This window comes from Sander lucioperca, chromosome 23, assembly GCF_008315115.2.
Source record: "Sander lucioperca isolate FBNREF2018 chromosome 23, SLUC_FBN_1.2, whole genome shotgun sequence".
Classification (NCBI taxonomy): Eukaryota; Metazoa; Chordata; class Actinopteri; order Perciformes; family Percidae; genus Sander; species Sander lucioperca.
Genome location: NC_050195.1, coordinates 4,910,660 through 4,932,137, shown reverse-complemented (window position 1 = coordinate 4,932,137; position 21,478 = coordinate 4,910,660). Strand labels below are relative to the sequence as shown.

Sequence of the window (21,478 nt, the reverse complement as noted above, 5' to 3'; positions counted from 1 at the left end):
AAAATAAATGAAAAAAATGCAGTGATGACATTATCACCGCTGTGATGAATGTTTCCAGAGACTCCCTTCATCAGCTGTCAGTCAGACTTCAGTCCTGTTCAGACACCAAGTGGAGCGGCTGTGTAGGCAGCCTGCTTCCTTTCAGCTCTCATGTTAACATGTTGGAGTGAAGCTCACAGACCTGCAGAGACTTTGGGCATCAAGTCTGTTGACTCTGCAGATTTCTTTGAAGTAAACAGTGGAAAGTGTCCTGAACGCATATTTACTGCAGAAACAGAGACGTTCACTGCTCAATTTAATGATGATTTAGTGATGTTGGGTTCAGAGAGAACAGACAGCCTGATTGGCTGACTTTTCTCTCTCTCCTCTCACAGCTTCACTGACAAGGTTGGAGGTTTACAGAAAATACTGGATCTTTGCTTTGATACTAACTGGGTTTAGTATGATACTGCTGAAACCAGCATGGACTGAATCCAACCCTCTACTTACTCCAGAGTCTCCAGTCTACAGTCTGGACTCTCCTTCAGATCACACAGCTGCTTCACGTCTGACTCCTTCAGGTTGTTGCCCCTCAGGTCCAGCTTCTTCAGATGGGAGGGGTTGGACTTCAGAGCTGAGACCAGAGCAGCACAGCTGATCTCTGACAAACCGCAGCCCCACAATCTGAATAAAGAATAAATGAAGATAAAACTCTATTTATAATCTAATCAGATGTGTTGATGTTTTAAATGTGTAGCTCAACATTACTATGTCCTAATCAATGACATTTTCCCTAAAATAAATAGAGAGATTTTGTCATTGTGGATCATTATCATCATCAAACAGCTGTGTTCTGAAAAATCAATATCATTGATCAGACAGTTGTGAAAACACTGAAATTAACAGAAACAAATATTTCTACTTCAGCAAGTAAATATTAGCAATTTAAAACCATATGTGACCATTTACCAACAATTATAAACATTAATTTACTTTAAGAAACTAACTGGACATTTTCTACAGTTTCTTTAACAAACACAAGTCTCTAAATGTACTACAAGAAACTAAAATATGAACAAAAAGAACATATATATATAACTTTATGGATGTAAGTTATGTTTGTACGTTAATTCAAATTCAATTCTTAAACATATTAGATCTATAATCGTTACAGAGAGTCAGTGAACTGACCCCAGAGTCTCCAGTCTACAGTTTGGACTTTCCAGAAAACCACACAGCAGCTTCACTCCTGAATCCTTCAGCTTGTTGTTACCCAGGTCCAGCTCTCTCAGATGGGAGGGGTTGGACTTCAGAGCTGAGACCAGAGCAGCACAGCTGATTTCTGACAACCTGCAGCAGAACAATCTGAATAAAGAATAAATTATGTAAGTTTAGAAGACAATGTTCCTGCTTGAAATCATTCAATGTTTAATAATCTTTTCAGAGCTGAAGAAGGTTTAGAAAACAGAAACACCTGAACACAGGATCAGGATAAAAACTGTAAAATACAAAAAGTGAAAAAGAGCTCTAATTAATATTAATGACAACATGCTGCTACTTCAATAAAAACTTGAGTGAATTATTTAGTGTTATTCAGTTATATTAAGGTTTTAACAAATGTTTCAACATTACTCTGTTGCATTGACATGAATTAGAAGTGTTTACTAAATGTAATACATTTACAATAATTACACACAGTAAGCTGTAATGTTGACAGGTTAAACAGGATCATCTTATTAATGTTTATTATAAATCAACATGTTTCATTGTCTTGTGAATGAAGTGTAGCTTATCTTCACTAACATCCTAATGTTTCAGGTAGAGATGAGTCTTCTGAACACATCTGCTCTTTAATTAGTTCACTTCCTGTACAGCTCTAGAAAACACCACTATCCTCACATGGACACTAATCATAGAAAATAATCTAACAGTTCTGACTTTCCCTACATTCATAGTCAAGTCCATTTATTTATACAGCCCAATATCACAGATGACAGACTTAGCTCAAGAGGCTTTCCAACCTGTACAGCATCTGACTCCCTCTGTCCTTAGTAAAGGTCCTAAAAGACGTCATCATACCTGTCATCATTCATAAGGCCATGCTAACTAAGTTACTGAGATATTTAACATCCTTAGTTGAGTTCAGAGTGACCAACCATGACAGCAGATCACAGGAAATGTTGGCTTTAAAAGTTCATCAGATATCAAACTGGTGAACTAATTCAAGTCAGAGACGCTACAAAGTTCTACTTGTTCTATTTACAATAATGTTTGACTGATTGGTTTCAATTAGTGTGTGTGTGTGTGTGTGTGTGTGTGTGTGTGTGTGTGTGTGTGTTTGAAGGTTGCCTTTGGCAACCAGATTGAGTCAGTTTCCCCCTTTGGCAACCACCTCTTACAAAACTGGAAAATCTTATTTCAAAAGATGCCAGTATTCCATTTGAATATCTCTGTGAAGTTTAAACACTACGTTCTTGCGCAACACAACATTTCAGCTGTTGTGTGAACGCTTTCCACAAGCGCATTTGCCTTAAAAAGATACAGGCAACGCAATTTTCTGTTAACGTTAACGGTGAATGTTAAAATCCAGCTTTGGTGCCTCATTACGGTGCCTCCTAAATATCTGCGCTGCTCTCTGATGCTCTGAAACAGAAGTTTGAGGGAACAGAAGCATCGCTGCATGTCATGCTAGTAAACACTAATAACACGTTACACTTGGCAGCAGGTAACGTTAGCCTAGCGTTAGCTACAGTAATAACTGTATTAAACATGGTTTAGTGTGTCTGTATTTCACTGTAAAGGATTCCAACACCAGGACGTACAACAGTCTGCCGCTAAAGCTATGAGCTGAAAGACACAAACTAGCTCTATGGTCACTGCTGTTGTCGCAAAAACAAAACAGACAAAGTTATAACCCTAACTCCCAAAACAGACGGGAATAACTGTTGCATTCACTTAAAACTGGTCAACCTTGTGGTGCATTCAAAGTTATTGTAAAATACCTTTTCTCATATGTTTTTGTCGTGTTACAGCAATTTACCGGTAAAAGAAGTAATTCTTGTTAAAAGTTATTACATTTTTAATAATCATTTTTTCGTGCTAATCCGAAAATGTATCCAATCCGTGATCTGAACCGTGAGTTTTGTGATCCGTTGCACCCGTATTTGAGAGGGATAAGAAATTATATTGCAAGCCATTCTCTCATTGTTTCATTATTTAAATGTTTGGTATATAAGAAATTAATTGCTCCAAATATAGGCAGTTTAAAACATGGCAACCGTATTGTCAATTTCGGCAACCAAAAGCTGATGCCTGCATTGAAAAGCGTTGGCGAAGCTAAATTCCGAAGCTTTTTAGTGCACGCCAAAAGTTGTGGGTGGGGCATGGCGTTGATTTCTCATGCTTCACCATGAAACAGGAAGGGGTTAGTAACTAGACTGTACATTGTCCAATCTGTTCCAAACTGCTCAGGCTGTATAAGGGTCCTGGCCTGAAGATATACATGTCAATATTCAGGTATAATCATAGCGCCCCCTACTGGCAACAGGAAGTTACAGTTGTTACACTTTCATGTCCTCTTCCTAACTTGTTAACCCTAAACCCTTAAGACCTTGATGATGTTTCATCGTGATTTTTTGTTGAAGGGCGTTGCCGTGGCAGCACGCCGAACTTCGATGTTACATCATGAAACAAAAAGCTGTTGTAACTTTAACATACATTGTCTGATCTGCCCCAAATCTGTCACACATGATGTTAGTCCAGGCCTGGAATGAATCACATGGGTCTCAGGCCTGATTATGGTAAAGTGGCTCAATAGCGCCCCCTACAATATTTCACAGAACTAGCTCCTGCAGTGTGTTTCACCTAGACGTATGATATTTGGTAAGCATATGTACTCTGTCCAGACTTACAAAAAAGCCTCTTGGAGCCATACCCTAAACCCAACAGTATGTCAGCCACATTAATATTAAGGTGCAAATTATGGACGGTGTGGGTGTAGCTTGGTGTCAAATTACCACATAACGCCGCAAAACAGGTAGTTGTTTGTAACTCAAGTGTACATTGTGTAATCCGCACAATCAGAAATATGTAATTTTCAACGCTATGCACTACATGGAGGGAATTAAGTCTAAATCTTGCGTGCAGCGAGTGATGGTCACAGAAATACACGGCCGCGTTGACTGGGAGCGCCACCTCAATGGTTGTTGACCTTATATTTAGCTGGGGAGAAATAACTGATGAATATATTGTGTTACAGTCATGTTTACAGTGTGCATTAAGTTTATCACTTAATTATCTTCATGGTTTCTGGATTTCAGAGTCCACTCTTTTCTACATCCATATATACATATGTAAAGAAGGAAATTCTGCCTCTATAAAAAAAAAAGTTGCAGAAGCCGACCGATTGAATGATATATCTAAAAATATACATTTATGAACTACTGCTTTTAAATGAAACCATTCAAGGACTTTTTTATTTCCACAAACGAACTGTTGTACACTTTGCCTGAAAAGCGAGGAGAGAAAGAGAGAGGGAGAGACAGAGTGAGAGAGGGAGAGACAGAGACAGAGTGAGAAAGAGGGAGAAACAGAGTGAGATAGAGATATGTACGCATCATATTCTAGCATTGTACAGCTTCGTGGTATATTTCCTGCGTAGCATTAGGCTGTCTTCTGCTCACTTTTAAAGCCCCAGTGTGTAACGTTTGTAGTTGTTCATTATCAAAATCCGTTTTGCCCTTTACAAACTTGTCCTTTTTCATGAATATTTACCACCACCATCAATTTAAAGTATTCCTATTAGCTTGAAATGTAACATTTGCGCTTGCATGAACTGGGGTAGACGCTCCATAATGATGTGCCATCTTGAAATACGTTAGTCGGTAAGGGACATACAGGACATACTGCTCCGCCTTTCGCGTTTTGACTCACAGCTGCTGCTAATGCTGCTAATTGGTATCGTCGCTTCCCGGCCCCCGGCAAGTTTGAAGAAGGAAACACAAACACATATTCAAAATCCAAATTTCAGGAACAGGAGTCTTCTTCGCCCTGAAGAAAACGGATATTGAAAAGAGCAAAAGACCGACGTCATCAGAAAAAAGAGTGAACATTGGAGCTGCTTTGGACGCTGACACCAAATCCCAACTAGTTAATTCTCCGCTGCAGTCTCCTTTTCTTTCTCTCTCCTTTCCGTCGGGTGGCGCGCGTGCCCGCTCGTGGTGTGAAGCGCGCGTCCGCGCCACTCTCCGACATGAATTCATGGATGTATTAAGAGAACGCATGAACTCCAACAACGACGGCTGATAGACGGCCTTTTGTACACCTTCGCTTTTTGAAGCGTGAAGGCTACCGTAGCTGCAATACATGCTTTGAACTGCAAAGTAACAATACTGTGTGGCGATATATGATCTCAACGCTAGATGGGAGTAATTCTTACACAATGTAGCTTTAAGGCAAAGAGTACAACTGTTCATTTGGGCAAATAATTAGTAGCCTAACTCCTTGAATGGTATGATTATAACGGTTTCAATTCAGAGCAGTGGTCAGTAAATATATTTTTAGGCTGCTTACGCATTCAATCGGTTTGTGATCGTCTGCAACGCTTTCTCTCTCTGTTTCATTACAGCTTTTTACAAATAATGTCTTTCACGTTAACATACTTCCATAAGAAGCTGCTGCTCACTCTGTGTGAAGTATACACAATGCTGTTGGGAATTGGTAAGGGTACAGATTCAATTATTGGCAATTTATCAAATATGTTTTATCAATATTAATAAAGTTATGAATATGTGTATTAATAACTTTGCCAAATTGACAAACAATCAAAACGGGGAACCACCCTGGCATCAGGGACCAATAACTGAGCTGTGAAAACAGTCTCATAGGTGATGTTACCTTTAAAATACAGATCTTAATTAATTTTATTAATTCATCTCATGTTTATAAAGTGAATGTTAAGGGTGAAATTTGAGCACTGACCTGTTCAACCAGCTTTTACTACAACATATACATATACACAAATAATCACAAAAAATAGGGAGATTTGCCATTTGGGATCTTGATGTTGGAGGAGATGATAATAACCAATCCTCTGGTTGACTCAGGACTCTGACCTCACTGAGACCAGAGGAGCTCAGCTGATCTCTGACCAACCACAGCTCTCCAATCTGGATAAAGAATAAATGATGAAGATAAAAATCTATTTAGAATCTAATCAGATGTGTTGATGTTTTAAATGTGTAGCTCAACATTACTACGTCCTAATCAATGATCTTTACCCTAAAATGAGTATCATTTAAAATGAGTTGTTAGTTCACTCTTTGTGTGTGTGTGTGTGTGTAAGCAGACTGATCTCATGAAATGGCGTGTGTATGACATGCCAATTCGTATGCCATTATTGGCGTGTTATCAAGATGCATATTCGCTTTTTAGTGTGTTTATCATCGCTGTTTGGCCTCCATTGACTTACATTACCTTGCAATTGCGTGTGAATTGACGCCGTAGTGAGTAGTATGAAAGGGTGAAAATCTGCGTAGGGAGGTTGGTCGGGGGGGAGGATGGGTCAAACAACACAGGACTTTCACCAGGAGACCGGGGATCGTGTCCCGCGTGTTGATGTTTCCTAAACTCAACCGTAGCTTTCTTCTCGTGATAACACGTTCTTCTCACGATAACACGGCAACTAGCGTGTATGTTTACGCCCGCTGTATACAGCGTAGACATACATGCGGATAGCTCAAGATGCGTACAGATAACACGACACTTGGCTTAAGGAAGTCGGCGTGTATGTTTACGCGAAGTCATGATGTCATGTTGGTGTGAGAGAGAGAAAGAGAGACATCATCTTGAAAATGCATTGAACTTTTATTAATGCTGCACGATTAAGCTAATCACAGTCATGATGTCACTCTGTGAGAATAACTAACCACATAAACTGTGATTTAAGTAAACTAAAAGGTGTTCTGTGTGCGTCTCACTCAGTGTCCACTACAGTCTCCACGTTGTAACAGCCTTCACTTTACCGACAGTAGAAACAACAGAAGAAGACACTGGGTCTTAAGAAGCTTGGTGTTTTCAGACTTTACCAAGAGGTTGTACAAAGTATATTTAGTAACTTAATCAATAGTTCTTTTATTACACCGATCCTTAATGTGGCATATAAAATGTATTATTTTAATGAGAATTTGTATTTTTCTTATTTGTTCTATTTTTCGTTTGTGTTGTTGAGCAAACCAAACCAAACTTTCTCCTCTATCTGTAGTAAACATGTCTCTTGTTCTTCTATTACTTTTCCTTCTCTCTCTTTCTTCATTCTTTATTTTCTCTACTCATATAATTCTTCCTTTCTTCCTTTTTTATAGACTGTTGTGTGTTAGACTGTTGAATGTTTTTATGTATTTATATTCTATATATCTTATTATAAATGCGTTTCATATGTAAAAACATTTTTGAATATTGATTTATTTTACAGGACATTGAAGAATAAATCTTAAAGTTGTCTGACAAACACTGATCCAGTTTGAGTCCAGACTACATCAGGGGCCCGTTTCAGGAAGGAGGTTTAACAAACTCTGAGTCTAACCCTGATCTCTGAGTTGATTTACCCTGAGATGGAAACTCTGAGTTTTCGGTTCCAGAACAGCTGATTAGAGTTGGTTCAATCAACTCAGAGTAGGTTCACTCACGTGATCTTAAAGTTGTCTGTCCCGTGCACCACCACTATAAAAAGGCAGCATGAATGGAGCCATGATACTACGATTCACCATGGTAACAACCACAAACAAACTGGTTGGTGGAAATATTAAATGGAGAATTTACGTGGGAGAAAATTGCTGCTAGAGTGAATGCGTAAGTTCCAATATAGTGTATTAATATCATATTTAATCATAAGTATATTTAGGTGCAATCCTGCGGGAGAAAAAGTCCTAGGCCTACTAATCCCATTCTGAGGCTGCAGCACCATCATCAACAGAACTATAATTCATAATCTTTTATTTCAAAGGGTTTACATCATTCACCTGCAATACTGTGGAGCTCCTTTTTAATGTCTCTCACTGGTTTGTGTCCAAGGAACACTACACAAACGTTTAAAACACGTTTCAGAGAGAGTCACACTCTTCTGATGGAGCTTTACTACAGTGGCTTTACTAATATGCTCCGTATCACCAATGTTGTAAAGACAACTGACGTTTGAAAAAAACATAATGTGACACAAAGAATGTGCTGGGATGTAGAGCATGTTAACGATGGGGGACGTTAGTGATATGAGGACGGATAAGCTATGTATGCTACATAACTGATAGACTGGGAAGAAAAACCATACCGCTCAGATAGGTATAGGCTAGTATCTGGAGATGAAAATACATCTATAGTCAGACCTCAATATCATCTCCAGACGTATGTTTAACTCCCTGAGGAGTAATACAGCTTCTTCATCAACGGGATCCTCGACTAAAGGAAATGCCATGTTTTGAGAATAACATGTTTTATAGTCTGCCTAACATGGTTAATAAACCAACACTGTTTTTATATTCATGCAGATAACAAACTGGTCTAAAATACACCTGATACAGACTGAATGAATGAATGAATGAATGAATGAATGAATGAATGAATGAATGAATGAATGAATGAATGAATGAGGAAATGAAAGAGCGCTGTGTCAGAGGGAGGAGACTGAGAGAAGAAAACCTGCTCCCGACCAGGTTAGGGTCACAGACTCAGTTCCCATAGTAACTGACTCTGAGGTTAATTTACCATAGTAACTGACTCTGAGGTTAAGTTACCATAGTAACTGACTCTGAGGTTAAGTTCCCATAGTAAGTGACTCTGAGGTTAAGTTCCCATAGTAACTGACTCTCTTTCTATAACAGGCTGGAGTTCCCCCTCTCTCTCAGGTTTGATTAACCTCTCTTTCTGTTTCCCTCATCTCAGGGTTAACTAACTCAGAGTTTTCACTAAACCTGCTTTCTGAAACGGACCCCTGGAGACAAACTGTTCAGACTGACAAACTGAAAACAAACAAAGAGTTGTTGTGTTTTGTACTCATGCAAACACAGAAAACAAGTGAACTGATAGAAATTTAAAACTTCTGTTATGGATTTAATTTTGATAGCTTTACACTGTACAAGAATAAAATAGATGAACTGACCTCTGAGTCTCCAGTCTACAGTTTGGACTCTCCAATCCAGCACACAGCTGCTTCACTCCTGAATCCTTGAGGTTGTAGTTGTAACTCAGATCCAGCTCTCTCAGATGGGAGGGGTTGGACTTCAGAGCTGAGGCCAGAGAAGAACAGCTGATCTCTGACAAACGGCACCACCTCAATCTGAATGAAGATCAGATGTGGTGATGTTTTAAATGTGTAGCTCAACATTACTACGTCCTAATAAATTATCTTTACCCTAAAATGAGTGTTGTTTAAAAATAGTTGTTAGTTAAACAAAGGTACTTTTGTGACTTTATTTGCATCCCTCTGACTCTTCAAATATGAACTGTGTAATTTAGGAATGAGGCTTAGGGCAAAAAATAGCAATTGCGTTGAAACCTGGTACAAAGCATCTCTCCTTGTTTTTATACAAAGTTCATGTTTAATTGTGCATTGTTCCTGTCTCAATAAAAAAAAATTGCTCAGAACTATAGAAAATGGCCAAATTTAAATATACAAATCTTTATTTAATATTCTAAGTAAAGATAGAAACATGGACCTTTAGTTAGTTCTATGTGCAGTGCAGTTTTTTATATTATTGCTATCATGTTTTGCTTTCTTTCTAAATAAATTTAATGTGGAATATAAAATGTATTTTTTTTAAGATGAATTTGTATTTTTCTTAGTTATTGTTCTATTTTTCATTTGTGCTGTTGAGCAAAGCAAAAAAATACTTTCTCCTCTATCATTAAAAAAATCTGTGAAAAAAATATTTAACTGTAGTAAACATGTCCCTTGTTTTTTGATTACTAATCCTCTCACTCTTTCTTCATATGCTATTTTCTCTACTCATTTAATTCCTCCTTTCTTCCTTTTTTATAGTATATGTTTTTATGTTTTTATATTCTATATATTTTGATCAACTTTTTTAAGAAACCCAACATGTTGAGGGTTTTCTGGGTTTCTTTGCATGCCATTTTTTATTTACTGTTTTTTGCGTGTGCTAAATAAATAAAAATAAATCAGAATATGTTTATTTTAAAAAGATTGTTTTTCATTCAATTATTTTTTTTAAATAATAAGTATTTTGTATTCATATTTTAATTGTATGTTCAAGTTGAGAAAAACACATTTCAAACTGTTAGTGTTTGGTGCATTTCTTTGCAATCACAGTATTGTAAATCACAATATGACTTTTTCTACAAATTGTGCAGCCCTATTTCTTTTATTTTTTTTAAATTATAAATGCCTTTCACATGTAAAAAAATTTTGAATATTGATTTAATTTTGCATCACATTGAAGAATGCATCGTAAAGTTGTCTGACAAACACTGATCCAGTTTGAGTCCAGACTACATCTGGAGACAAACTGTTCAGACTGACAAACTGAAAACAAACACAGAAAACAAGTGAACTGATTTAAATTTGAAACTTCTGTTGTGGATTTAATTTTGATAAATTTACACTGTAGAAGAATAAAATAGATGAACTGACCTCAGAGTCTCCAGTCTACAGTTTGGACTCTCCAATCCAGCACACAGACGCTTCACTCCTGAATCCTTCAGGTTCTTGTTGTTGCTCAGGTCCAGCTCTCTCAGATGGGAGGGGTTGGACTTCAGAGCTGAGACCAGAGCAGCACAGCTGATCTCTGACAAACTGCAGTCAACCAATCTGAATGAAGAACAAATTAAGTAGATACAAATCCATTCATAATCCAATTAGTGGGTTGATGTTTTAAATTCAAGTCATTTCAGTTCAATTCAATTGTATTTATAGTATCAAATCATAACAAGAGTTATCTCAAGACACTTTACAGCTAGAGTAGGTCTAGACCACACTATTATTTACAAAGACCCAACAATTCCAGTAATTCTCCCAAGAGCAAGCATTTAGTGTGACAGTGGAGAGGAAAACTTCCTTTTAGGAGAAACCTCGGGTGGTGAGAAAAAAAACTCTTTTAGGGAGAAACCTTGGACAGACCCAGGCTCTCGGTAGGCGGTGTCTGCAGTTGGGGGTGTGATGAACAGTGGCAATTATTGTCACAATAAAGCTAATTGAACTATGACTAGAAATTGTAATTGTAGTAGTTCATGGAGTAGCAGGGCATAGCAGGATGTAGCAGGGCATAGCAGGGCGCGGAGCAGGACCACGGCGACAGCTGCAACCATGATTTAGGTGCCACCCTAATCCAATGTGTAGCTCAACATTACTATGTCTTAATCAATTAGCTTTTCCCTAAAATGAGTAGACAGACTTTGTCATTGTGTTGTTATGGATCATCAAAATATCAGCCTTCTTATTCTGTCACATTTCCTCTTTCTTCAGCCCTTTCAATGCCATTCTCTACCTGTTCACCAGATTCATCTGAATTTATTATGATTTTGTGGGTTTTGATTTGTAATTCTTCTCGATGTCTCCTGTGCTGCATAACAACTCTCCGCCTGAACTGTATGTATTTTTATAATGGAAAAAATGGAAGTCAGCCAGAAATCATTGTTGATGGGGAAAGGATCCAGACTGTGTCACATTTTAAATATTTAGGAATAATTGTGGACTCACAGCTGTCCTTTAGGAAACATGTGAAACAGGTGTGTAAAACTGACAAATTTAATTGAAGGAACTTTAGATGTATTAGACATCAGCTCCCCTTACATGCAGCAAAACGTTTCTGCACTCAATGATTTTTTCACTCATATACTGTTTCACAAGCTATAAAAAAACATCACTTTCTCCACTGCAAACACTTCATAAACAAACACTCAAGGCATTGGACAAAAAGCAATCAAGTTATCATCATTGTAACATAATCCAAAGACATAATCTCATGACATTTGAGGTTAGTCTAGTTTATAAAATAATCAATGATCTGGCCGCTCCACCATTAAATGAGTTTGTGTCACTGTGTTCAGGCACTGGGAGGAGAACTAGGACGACCAACAGAGATGACTGTGCAGTACACAACAGATCTACAGAGTCAGGAAGATCAGTCTTCTCTGTTAGAGACACAAAGTATTATAACTCAGTACCAAGCGAGATCCCAGAATGTAACAACTTTGCTGGTTAAAGTTGAAATCATGGCTGAAATCAACCCAATCATGCTCCCATCAATCATCAACCCAAACAGCCAATCTTGATGTAGTGAAGTCCTGTTGTAGTGGTGTCTAAATGTTGGGATTTTATTGTCGGTTCTATTGTTGTGGTGTTTTCATGTTGTTAAATTGTATTGTTGCTGTTGTCTTCATGTTGTGGTTCTTGTTGTCAAAGTAGTGTTTTTGTGTTGTGGTTCTTGTTGTTTGTTGTTGTAGTGGGTGAGTTTTAATACTGTGAAATCTGATTGTTGTCTTTTACTACAGTGTTAGATTTCCCTTTTGACAGAGATGTTATTCTCTGTTTCCTGCCCAGGGACTACAGATGGAAATTAGCTTATAGCTAATTCTGGTACTGATAAGGAACTGTGCATTGTCCAGGTCAAATAAATACATAAATAAATAAACTGTTACTGATGTTCAAGAGCTGTTTTACAGAAACACAAGTATCTAGTGGGAGAAAAATATAATGATCCGATTTTTTGGGTGGGATTAAGAACAGTCTCATGCGTGATTTATAATCTAAATGTGTGTGAAGTGTGTATCTTTACTCTAATACTGATGGCTTCAGCTTTACATTGATTTATTGTGTTTATAATCACATCTGGACTTACAGAGCCTTTCTGCAGTTCTCCACAGCTGGAACCAGTCTCAGTCGTCCCTCCGGTGATGTTTTGTACTGACTCAGATCCAACTCATCCAGAACCTCCTCTGACATCTGCAGCATGTAGGCCAGAGCTGAGCAGTGGATCTCAGAGAGTTTCTTCTCTGATCTGTTCTCTGACTTCAGGAACTCTTGGATCTCCTGATGGACTGAGTGGTCGTTGATCTCCGTCAGACAGTGGAAGATGTTGATGCTTCTGTCAGGAGACATTTTGGTCTTCTTCTCCTTCAGGTTGTTGATGGCTCTCTGGATGATTTCTGGACTGTTGTCTGCCTGACCCAGCAGGCCTCCTAAGAGTCTCTGGTTGGACTCCAGAAAGAGGCCATGAAGGAAGCGGACAAACAGGTCCAGGTGGCCATTTTTACTCTCAAGGGATTTCTCCATGGCTGTCTTCAGGAAGACATCCAGGGATGGGTAATTGTTATCATTGCCATCGTTCGGGTCACTGTTGTCACAGTCCCAGCCTTTCCCCAGGAAGTCCTCCAGTGCCTTTGTGTTCCTGTTGGTGTAACAGTGGAACAGGTAGACTGCAGCCAGAAACTCCTGAACACTCAGATGAACGAAGCAGTAGACTGTTTTCTGGAAGATCACACTCTCTCTTTTGAAGATCTCTGAACAAACTCCTGAGTACAGCGAGGCCTCTGTGACATCCAGACCACAGCGCTCCAGGTCTTCTTGGTAGAACATGATGTTTCCTTTCTTCAGCTGTTCAAACGCCAACTTCCCCAGCTTCAGAAGAACTTCCCTGTCAGCCTCCGTCAGCTCCTGTGGACTCGTCTCATGTCCCTCAGCATACTTGAGCTTCTTCCTCTTTGTCTGAACCAGCAGGAAGTGTGAGTACATGTCAGTCAGGGTCTTGGGCAGCTCTCCTCTCTTGTCTGTAGTCAACATGTGGTCCAGAACTGTAGCAGTGATCCAGCAGAAGACTGGGATCAGACACATGATGTGGAGGCTCCTGGATGTCTTGATGTGGGAGATGATTCTGCTGGACAGCTCTTCATCACTGACTCTCTTCCTGAAGTACTCCTCCTTCTGGTCGTCAGTGAAGCCTCGTACTTCTGTTACCCTGTCAACACATGCAGGAGGGATCTGATTGGCTGCTGCAGGTCGGGAAGTTATCCAGATGAGAGCAGAGGGAAGCAGCTTCCCCTGGATGAGGTTTGTCAACAGCACGTTGACTGATGACTTCTTAGTGACATCAGAAACAACCTCATTTTTGTTGAAATCCAGTGAAAGTCTGCTTTCATCCAGGCCGTCAAAGATGAAGAGAACTTTAGAGCCAGCGAGCTGCTCTGCTGTGACCTCCTGTAATGTTGTATGGAAAACAGGGAGCAGCTCCAGAAGACTGTACTGCTCATCTTTGATCAAGTTCAGCTCCCTGAAGGAAAGAGGAATCACCAGATCCACATCTTGGTTTTCCAAACCCTTGGCCCAGTCCAGACAGAACTTCTGCACTGAGAAGGTTTTTCCAACGCCAGCGACGCCGAGCATCATAACGACTCTGATGTGTTTCTGTTGGTCAGGTAAGGCTTTAAAGATGTCGCTGCACTTGATTGGAGAGTCATGGAGGGTCTTCATCTTGGAAGCTGTCTCGAGCTGCCTCACCTCATGTTGGGTATTAACTTCTTCACTCAGTTCATCTGTGATGTAGAGCGCAGTGTAGATCCTGTTGAGGGGAGTTCCACTTCCTGTTTGATCAGCCCCTTCAGTCACACGTTCATATGTCCCCTTCACACTGATCTTATGTTTATGTTTAACAACGTACACTGTGACAAAATACAAAAGTCTATTTATTAATAATGTTGGTTTTCAGTAGCCAAACAACAATTATAACAATAAAAAGGAATGAAAATGGAGGACACAAGAAGAATCCTGTTTTGAGACATGAAGACATCAGCAGACAGATGGACAGTCTTACTTGTTCTGGATCTTTCTCCACACTGGGGACAGCAGGAGTCTCCTGATGAAGCAGACTGGTCCCAGTATGAGGTGATGCACTGTCTGCAGAACCAGTGTCCACAGCTGGTAGAGACTGGATCCCTCAGGACGTCCTGACACAAAGCACAGCAGGATGGCTGCTCCTCCTCACAAACATCACTCCTCTTCCTCTTTCTGTCAACACACTTCTTTTTAAAAATGACTTCTTGAAATATCAAGACTTGGCCGAAACTGTCTCAAAGCTCAGATGTTCTCCGAGAACAGTAAAAATGTCGTTACAGTTCTGTTTGAATTCAGTCTGTAATGAAAATGTTATTTTTTTTATCTAAACTTTCCTGCTTTCATAAACACATAACTGCTTTTCCTCTCTGACTGTCTTATTAAAAATGTTGTGATCTGTCTGTAGTTTAATAATACAAACTTAAAAGTAATAAATAAATATCAGTACTGCCCATGGATGTTCTCTCTTCACCTTCAGGAACAAGATTTGGTAGAGCGAACTACTACTACTAAGCTTTCAACTGCAAGTTCTAAATCATTAAAGATGCAGTAGGTAAGACTTATAAAACTAACTTTCTATCATATTTGGTGAAACTGACCCTATGTTTGAATAGAACTACATTAGGCAGGTAATAAAAAAAAAAATGCGCCTCCTCTGGCACCACCTACAGCCTGTAGTGTGATTTACAAAAATCCACAGCTCCCTGTTCAGATGCACCAATCAGGGCCAGGTGGGGTGTCTAAGGCTACGTTTACACCCTAAGTCTTAATGCTTGATTCCGATTTTTTGCTCAGATCCTACTTTTTGTTTGGCTGTTCACATTACCTTTTAAAATGTGGCCTGTCAGATTCCAGTGTGAACTGTTTGCGGTTTCGAACTGACCCGCATGCGCAAAAGACCAATAACAATGACATCAGACGCAGCACGCTGTTGCACTAAAGTTAGGGAGGTTATGGAGGAAGGAATCATTTTCACTTTTATTTCAACATGTTTGTATAATGGCAACCATAACATTAATGAGAAGGTGCTCAGGATGAGAAGAATGAAGAGAAAAAGAGCCAAGGCCACTAAGGTCTATATAAAAGAGACTTCAGATACAGTATTAGGGGACCACTAAGGTCTATATATAAAAGCATCCAAAGAGCACCATGTCATGGGACCTTTAATATATAAAGAACTTATATTTCGGATTTTTATCAGAAACGGCTTTATTGGCCAAGTAAGTGTAAACACAAGGGAATTCGAGTCCGGCATTGTGTTGCTTTCAACACAGAAACAGACATAACGTTACAGCTAAAAACAAAGATGAACAATGTTGGCGCCAATGTTCAATCAATGTTAGAGTTACAATGCATTCTTCCAACAGTGCAGGTCACATAAGCTGATGATGTACTACAATTTCATTTATATTATTTTTATACTGTCAGTACTTTTAGAGCAACTTTTATAATGGATATGTTGAATGAATTGAAAGACATTTTAACCTATAGCTATAACTTAGGCCTACTAAGACGACGCCTAGGTGTGGCGACATACATATCAACTACAATGTACACTGGCGACGGTGTAGTGTATCCACACGTTAGTGTCACACGACAGTCTCATTCAGTAGGTTATCCATGACACAATCCACTCGCGATAGACAGCCACACCGGGAGCAAGGGGCCCCGTCCCTCCCCGCGGGGGGAGAGGGCGCAGCGAGGGTTATTGACGTAAAAGTTGCATCCAATCCGCCTTGGTTGTTCACACTGCGGCCGCATTGAAAAAAATCAGACCTGGGTCTGATTCAGGACCACATATGGAAGTGGCCTGAATCTGATTTGAAAAAATCTGATCTGGGCTAGATTTGAGTCTTCAAACTACTTCTGAAGAAGTCTGACCTGATCGGATTTGGGCTACTTTTGCTTGTAGTCTGAACGTAGCCTAACTGCGTGTCAATCACTGCTTATGCACGCATTCATTCTCCCTCGTGGGGGGAGGGGCTTAGGAGACCGTTTGGGCTTTAGCCGAAAGGGGGGGAGGGACTGAGAAGTTGTCGATGTACAAATTCTTTGGCTAAGTCCTGGATCTTCACAATCCTACCTACAGCACCTTTAAGTAACCTTAAACTCACAAAATCAAGGTGAGTAAAGTTTCCCTACAAATGCATTTTTACCACATGTTGCACAATTATGATGTGCACTGATTTAAGACCTGGAAAGTCATAACAGCTGACTGGAGGAAAAGTCAAACCAACCAACTATTTTGAAACAAATATCCATCCATCCATCTTCGTCCGCTTATCCGGTAACGGGTCGCGGGGGTAGCAGCTCCAGCAGGGGACCCCAAACTTCCCTTTCCCGAGCCACATTAACCAACTCCGACTGGGGGATCCCGAGGCGTTCCCAGGCCAGGTTGGAGATATAATCCCTCCACCTAGTCCTGGGTCTTCCCCGAGGCCTCCTCCCAGCTGGACGTGCCTGGAACACCTCCCTAGGGAGGCGCCCAGGGGGCATCCTTACCAGATGCCCGAACCACCTCAACTGGCTCCTTTCGACGCGAAGGAGCAGCGGCTCTACTCCGAGCTCCTCACGGATGACTGAGCTTCTCACCCTATCTCTAAGGGAGACGCCAGCCACCCTCCTGAGGAAACCCATTTCGGCCGCTTGTACCCTGGATCTCGTTCTTTCGGTCATGACCCAGCTTTCATGACCATAGGTGAGGGTAGGAACGAAAACTGACCGGTAGATCGAGAGCTTTGCCTTCTGGCTCAGTTCTCTTTTCGTCACAACGGTGCGATAAATTGAATGTAATACCGCACCCGCTGCGCCGATTCTCCGACCAATCTCCTGCTCCATTGTCCCCTCACTCGCAAACAAGACCCCAAGGTACTTGAACTCCTTCACTTGGGGTAAGGACTCATTCCCTACCTGGAGAAAGCACTCCATCGGTTTCCTGCTGAGAACCATGGCCTCCGATTTAGAGGTGCTGATCCTCATCCCAGCCGCTTCACACTCGGCTGCGAACCGATCCAGTGAGTGCTGAAGGTCACAGGCCGATGATGCCATCAGGACCACATCATCCGCAAAAAGCAGCGATGAGATCCCCAGCTCACCGAACTGCAACCCCTCTCCACCCCGACTACGCCTTGATATCCTGTCCATAAATACTACAAACAGGATTGGTGACAAAGCGCAGCCCTGGCGGAGGCCAACCCTCACCTGAAACGAGTCCGACTTACTGCCGAGAACCCGGACACAGCTCTCGCTTTGGTCGTACAGAGATTGGATGGCCCTGAGAAGGGACCCCCTCACCCCATACTCCCGCAGCACCTCCCACAGTATCTCCCGGGGGACCCGGTCATACGCCTTCTCCAGATCCACAAAACACATGTAGACCGGTTGGGCATACTCCCAGGCTCCCTCCAGGATCCTTGCAAGAGTAAAGACCTGGTCCGTTGTTCCACGACCAGGACGGAATCCGCATTGTTCCTCTTCAACCTGAGGTTCGACTATCGACCGAACCCTCCTTTCCAGCACCTTGGAGTAGACTTTACCGGGGAGGCTGAGAAGTGTAATACCCCTGTAATTGGCACACACCCTCTGGTCCCCCTTTTTGAAAAGGGGAACCACCACCCCGGTCTGCCACTCCTTAGGCACCGTCCCCGACTTCCACGCAATGTTGAAGAGGCGTGTCAACCAAGACAACCCCTCCACACCCAGAGCTTTAAGCATTTCTGGACGGATCTCATCAATCCCTGGGGCTTTGCCACTGTGGAGTTGTTTAACTACCTCAGCAACTTCCACCAGGGAAATTGACGACAATCCCCCATCATCCTCCAGCTCTGCCTCTACCATAGAGGGCGTATTAGTCGGATTTAGGAGTTCCTCAAAGTGCTCCTTCCACCGCCCTATTACCTCCTCAGTTGAGGTCAACAGCGTTCCATCCTTACTGTACACAGCTTGGATGTTTCCCCGCTTCCCCCTCCTGAGGTGGCGAACGGTTTTCCAGAAGCACCTTGGTGCCGACCGAAAGTCCTTCTCCATGTCTTCTCCGAACTTCTCCCACACCCGCTGCTTTGCCTCTTTCACGGCAGAGGCTGCAGCCCTTCGGGCCCTTCGGTACCTTGCAACTGCCTCCGGAGTCCCCTGGGATAACATATCCCAGAAAGACTCCTTCTTCAGTCGGACGGCTTCCCTGACCACCGGTGTCCACCACGGTGTTCGTGGGTTGCCGCCCCTTGAGGCACCTAAGACCCTAAGACCACAGCTCCCCGCCGCAGCTTCAGCAATGGAAACTTTGAACATTGTCCACTCGGGTTCAATGCCCCCAGCCTCCACAGGGATGCACGAAAAGCTCCGCCGGAGGTGTGAGTTGAAAGTCTGTCGGACAGGGGCCTCCTCCAGACGTTCCCAGTTCACCCGCACTACCCGTTTGGGTTTACCAGGTCTGTCCAGAGTCTTCCCCCACCCTCTGACCCAACTCACCACCAGATGGTGATCAGTTGACAGCTCTGCCCCTCTCTTCACCCGAGTGTCCAAAACATACGGCCTCAGATCAGATGAAACGATTATAAAATCGATCATTGACCTTTGGCCTAGGGTGCTCTGGTACCAAGTACACTTATGAGCATCCCTATGTTCGAACATGGTGTTCGTTATAGACAATCCATGACTAGCACAGAAGTCCAACAACAAACAACCACTCTGGTTTAGATCAGGGAGGCCGTTCCTCCCAATCACGCCTCTCCATGTGTCTCCATCATTGCCCACGTGCGCGTTGAAGTCCCCCAGCAGAACTATGGAGTCCCCCACTGGAGCCCCATGCAGGACTCCATTCAAGGTCTCCAAGAAGGCCGAATACTCCGAGCTCTTGTTTGGTGCATACGCACAAACAATAGTCAGAGTTTTCCCCCCCACAACCCGCAGGCGTAGGGAGGCGACCCTCTCGTCCACCGGGGTAAACTCCAACGTAGCGGCGCTCAGCCGGGGGCTTGTGAGTATCCCCACACCCGCCCGGCGCCTCACACCCTGGGCAACTCCGGAGAAGAAAAGAGTCCAACCCCTATCCAGGAGTATGGTTCCAGAACCGAGACTGTGCGTAGAGGTAAGCCCCACCAGATCCAACTGGTAGCGCTCCACCTCCCGCACAAGTTCCGGTTCCTTCCCCCACAGAGAGGTGACGTTCCACGTCCCCAGAGCCAGCGTCTGCTGCCCGGGTCTGGTCCGTCGAGGCCCCTGACCTTCACTGCCACCCATGTGGCAGCGCACCCGACCCCAGCGGTTCCTCCCACAGGTGGTGGGCCCATGGGTTGGAGAGAGAGGTGCCACGTAGCTTTTTCGGGCTGTGCCCGACCGGGCTCCGTGGCAAACCCGGCCACCAGGCGCTCGCTGACGGGCCCTCCATCTGGGCCTGGCTCCAGACGGGGGCCCCGGGCTTCCTCCGGGCAGGGTCACATCATCTCTACCTCGTTTTTTCATAGGGTTTTTGAACCATTCTTTGTCTGGCCCCTCACCTGAGACCACTTTGCCTTGGGAGACCCTACCAGGAGCACAAAGCTCCAGGCAACACAGCCCTCAGGTTCATAGGGACACACAAACCTCTCCACCACGATAAGGTGATGGTTCCCGGAGAAACAAATATGAGAATATGAATTACACATTTGAAGCACATTCCTTCAGATTTTGATTAGTTGTAAATATTTACAGTGACTTCAACATTTGGGCAACAATATGAATAATTTCTTGAAGTGTAAATTCTGAAATGGAGGTGATGAATGCCGGCTGCAGTAATACAATCAGTAGTTTGTGGCTATAAAACCCAGAAAAGATCCATCTTGACTAGTATCTACACAACAAGTTCTACATCATGAATATTAATCTCATAAGTCTCTTACTTTGTGTCTGATGGTCCAGGTTCAGTACTGAAGATCAGAGGTTCATGTTTGGACTGGTCACTCTTCATAGACTGACAGCCAGATACTACAGACTCTGCTCCGTCCTCCTCTTCCTCCAAATCACTCATCTTCTGATCTGAAGTCAGTCTGAGAGGTAAAACAGGAACACTGACTGGGAACTCACAACACAAGAATCAAGACAAGTTTCAACAAGAGTCACACAGACACACACACACTCACACACACACAGAAACACAGACATGCACACACACATAAATACACTCACACACAGACATGCACACACACACAGAGTTGTCTTTAAATCTGTTTTCTTTGGTTAGCTGCTATCAAGTGTGGCCTGAAATGTTGAGATCTATAACCGATCTGACAGAAAACAGTAACTGTGAAATATAAAGTCTACTGTGCTACATCGGGGGGGAAGAACACAACAGGACGGTGACACTCTCACCGCTGGATCTCCTTCTGATAATGTGAACGCAGTGTTAAGGCTGAATCATACTATGCAGAGCCTACACCGTACCATGAGTCTGTTTTCTTGGGTTACAGCTCAGAGACTTAGGAACACACACACTCACTCACTCTCACACACACACACACACACACACACACACACACACACACACACACACACACACACATACACACACACACACACACACACTAGAGTGCAGATACCCAACGGGATCCGGCGGTACCCGACGGGCCGGGTCGGGTTCGGACAGATATTTAGAAATGATGGTCGGGTCCGGGCCGGGCTCGGTCACAT

General features: G+C 42.3%; 2 protein-coding genes and 1 long non-coding RNA gene across 3 annotated transcripts in view; 1 reads left to right on the top strand and 2 right to left on the bottom strand.

The window, feature by feature from the left end:
• Positions 1-21,478, bottom strand: part of LOC116057839 (protein NLRC3-like) — a 556,293-nt gene that overhangs the window by 366,193 nt on the left and 168,622 nt on the right. The gene's annotated exons all lie outside the window — the stretch shown is intronic.
• The window catches only part of LOC116061929, a 137,686-nt gene that overhangs the window by 63,001 nt on the left and 53,207 nt on the right, over positions 1-21,478 (top strand). The window lies entirely within an intron of this gene.
• The window catches only part of LOC116061925 (protein NLRC3-like), a 23,393-nt gene continuing 2,400 nt past the window's right edge, over positions 486-21,478 (bottom strand). Inside the window, exons 3-8 of the mRNA XM_035998206.1 lie at positions 20,692-20,838; positions 14,796-14,989; positions 12,828-14,643; positions 10,622-10,798; positions 1,171-1,344; positions 486-663 (exon numbers count right to left, since the gene is read on the bottom strand). Coding sequence (XP_035854099.1) covers positions 486-663; positions 1,171-1,344; positions 10,622-10,798; positions 12,828-14,643; positions 14,796-14,989; positions 20,692-20,838 — 2,686 coding nt within the window. The remainder of the gene's footprint in view (positions 664-1,170; positions 1,345-10,621; positions 10,799-12,827; positions 14,644-14,795; positions 14,990-20,691; positions 20,839-21,478) is intronic.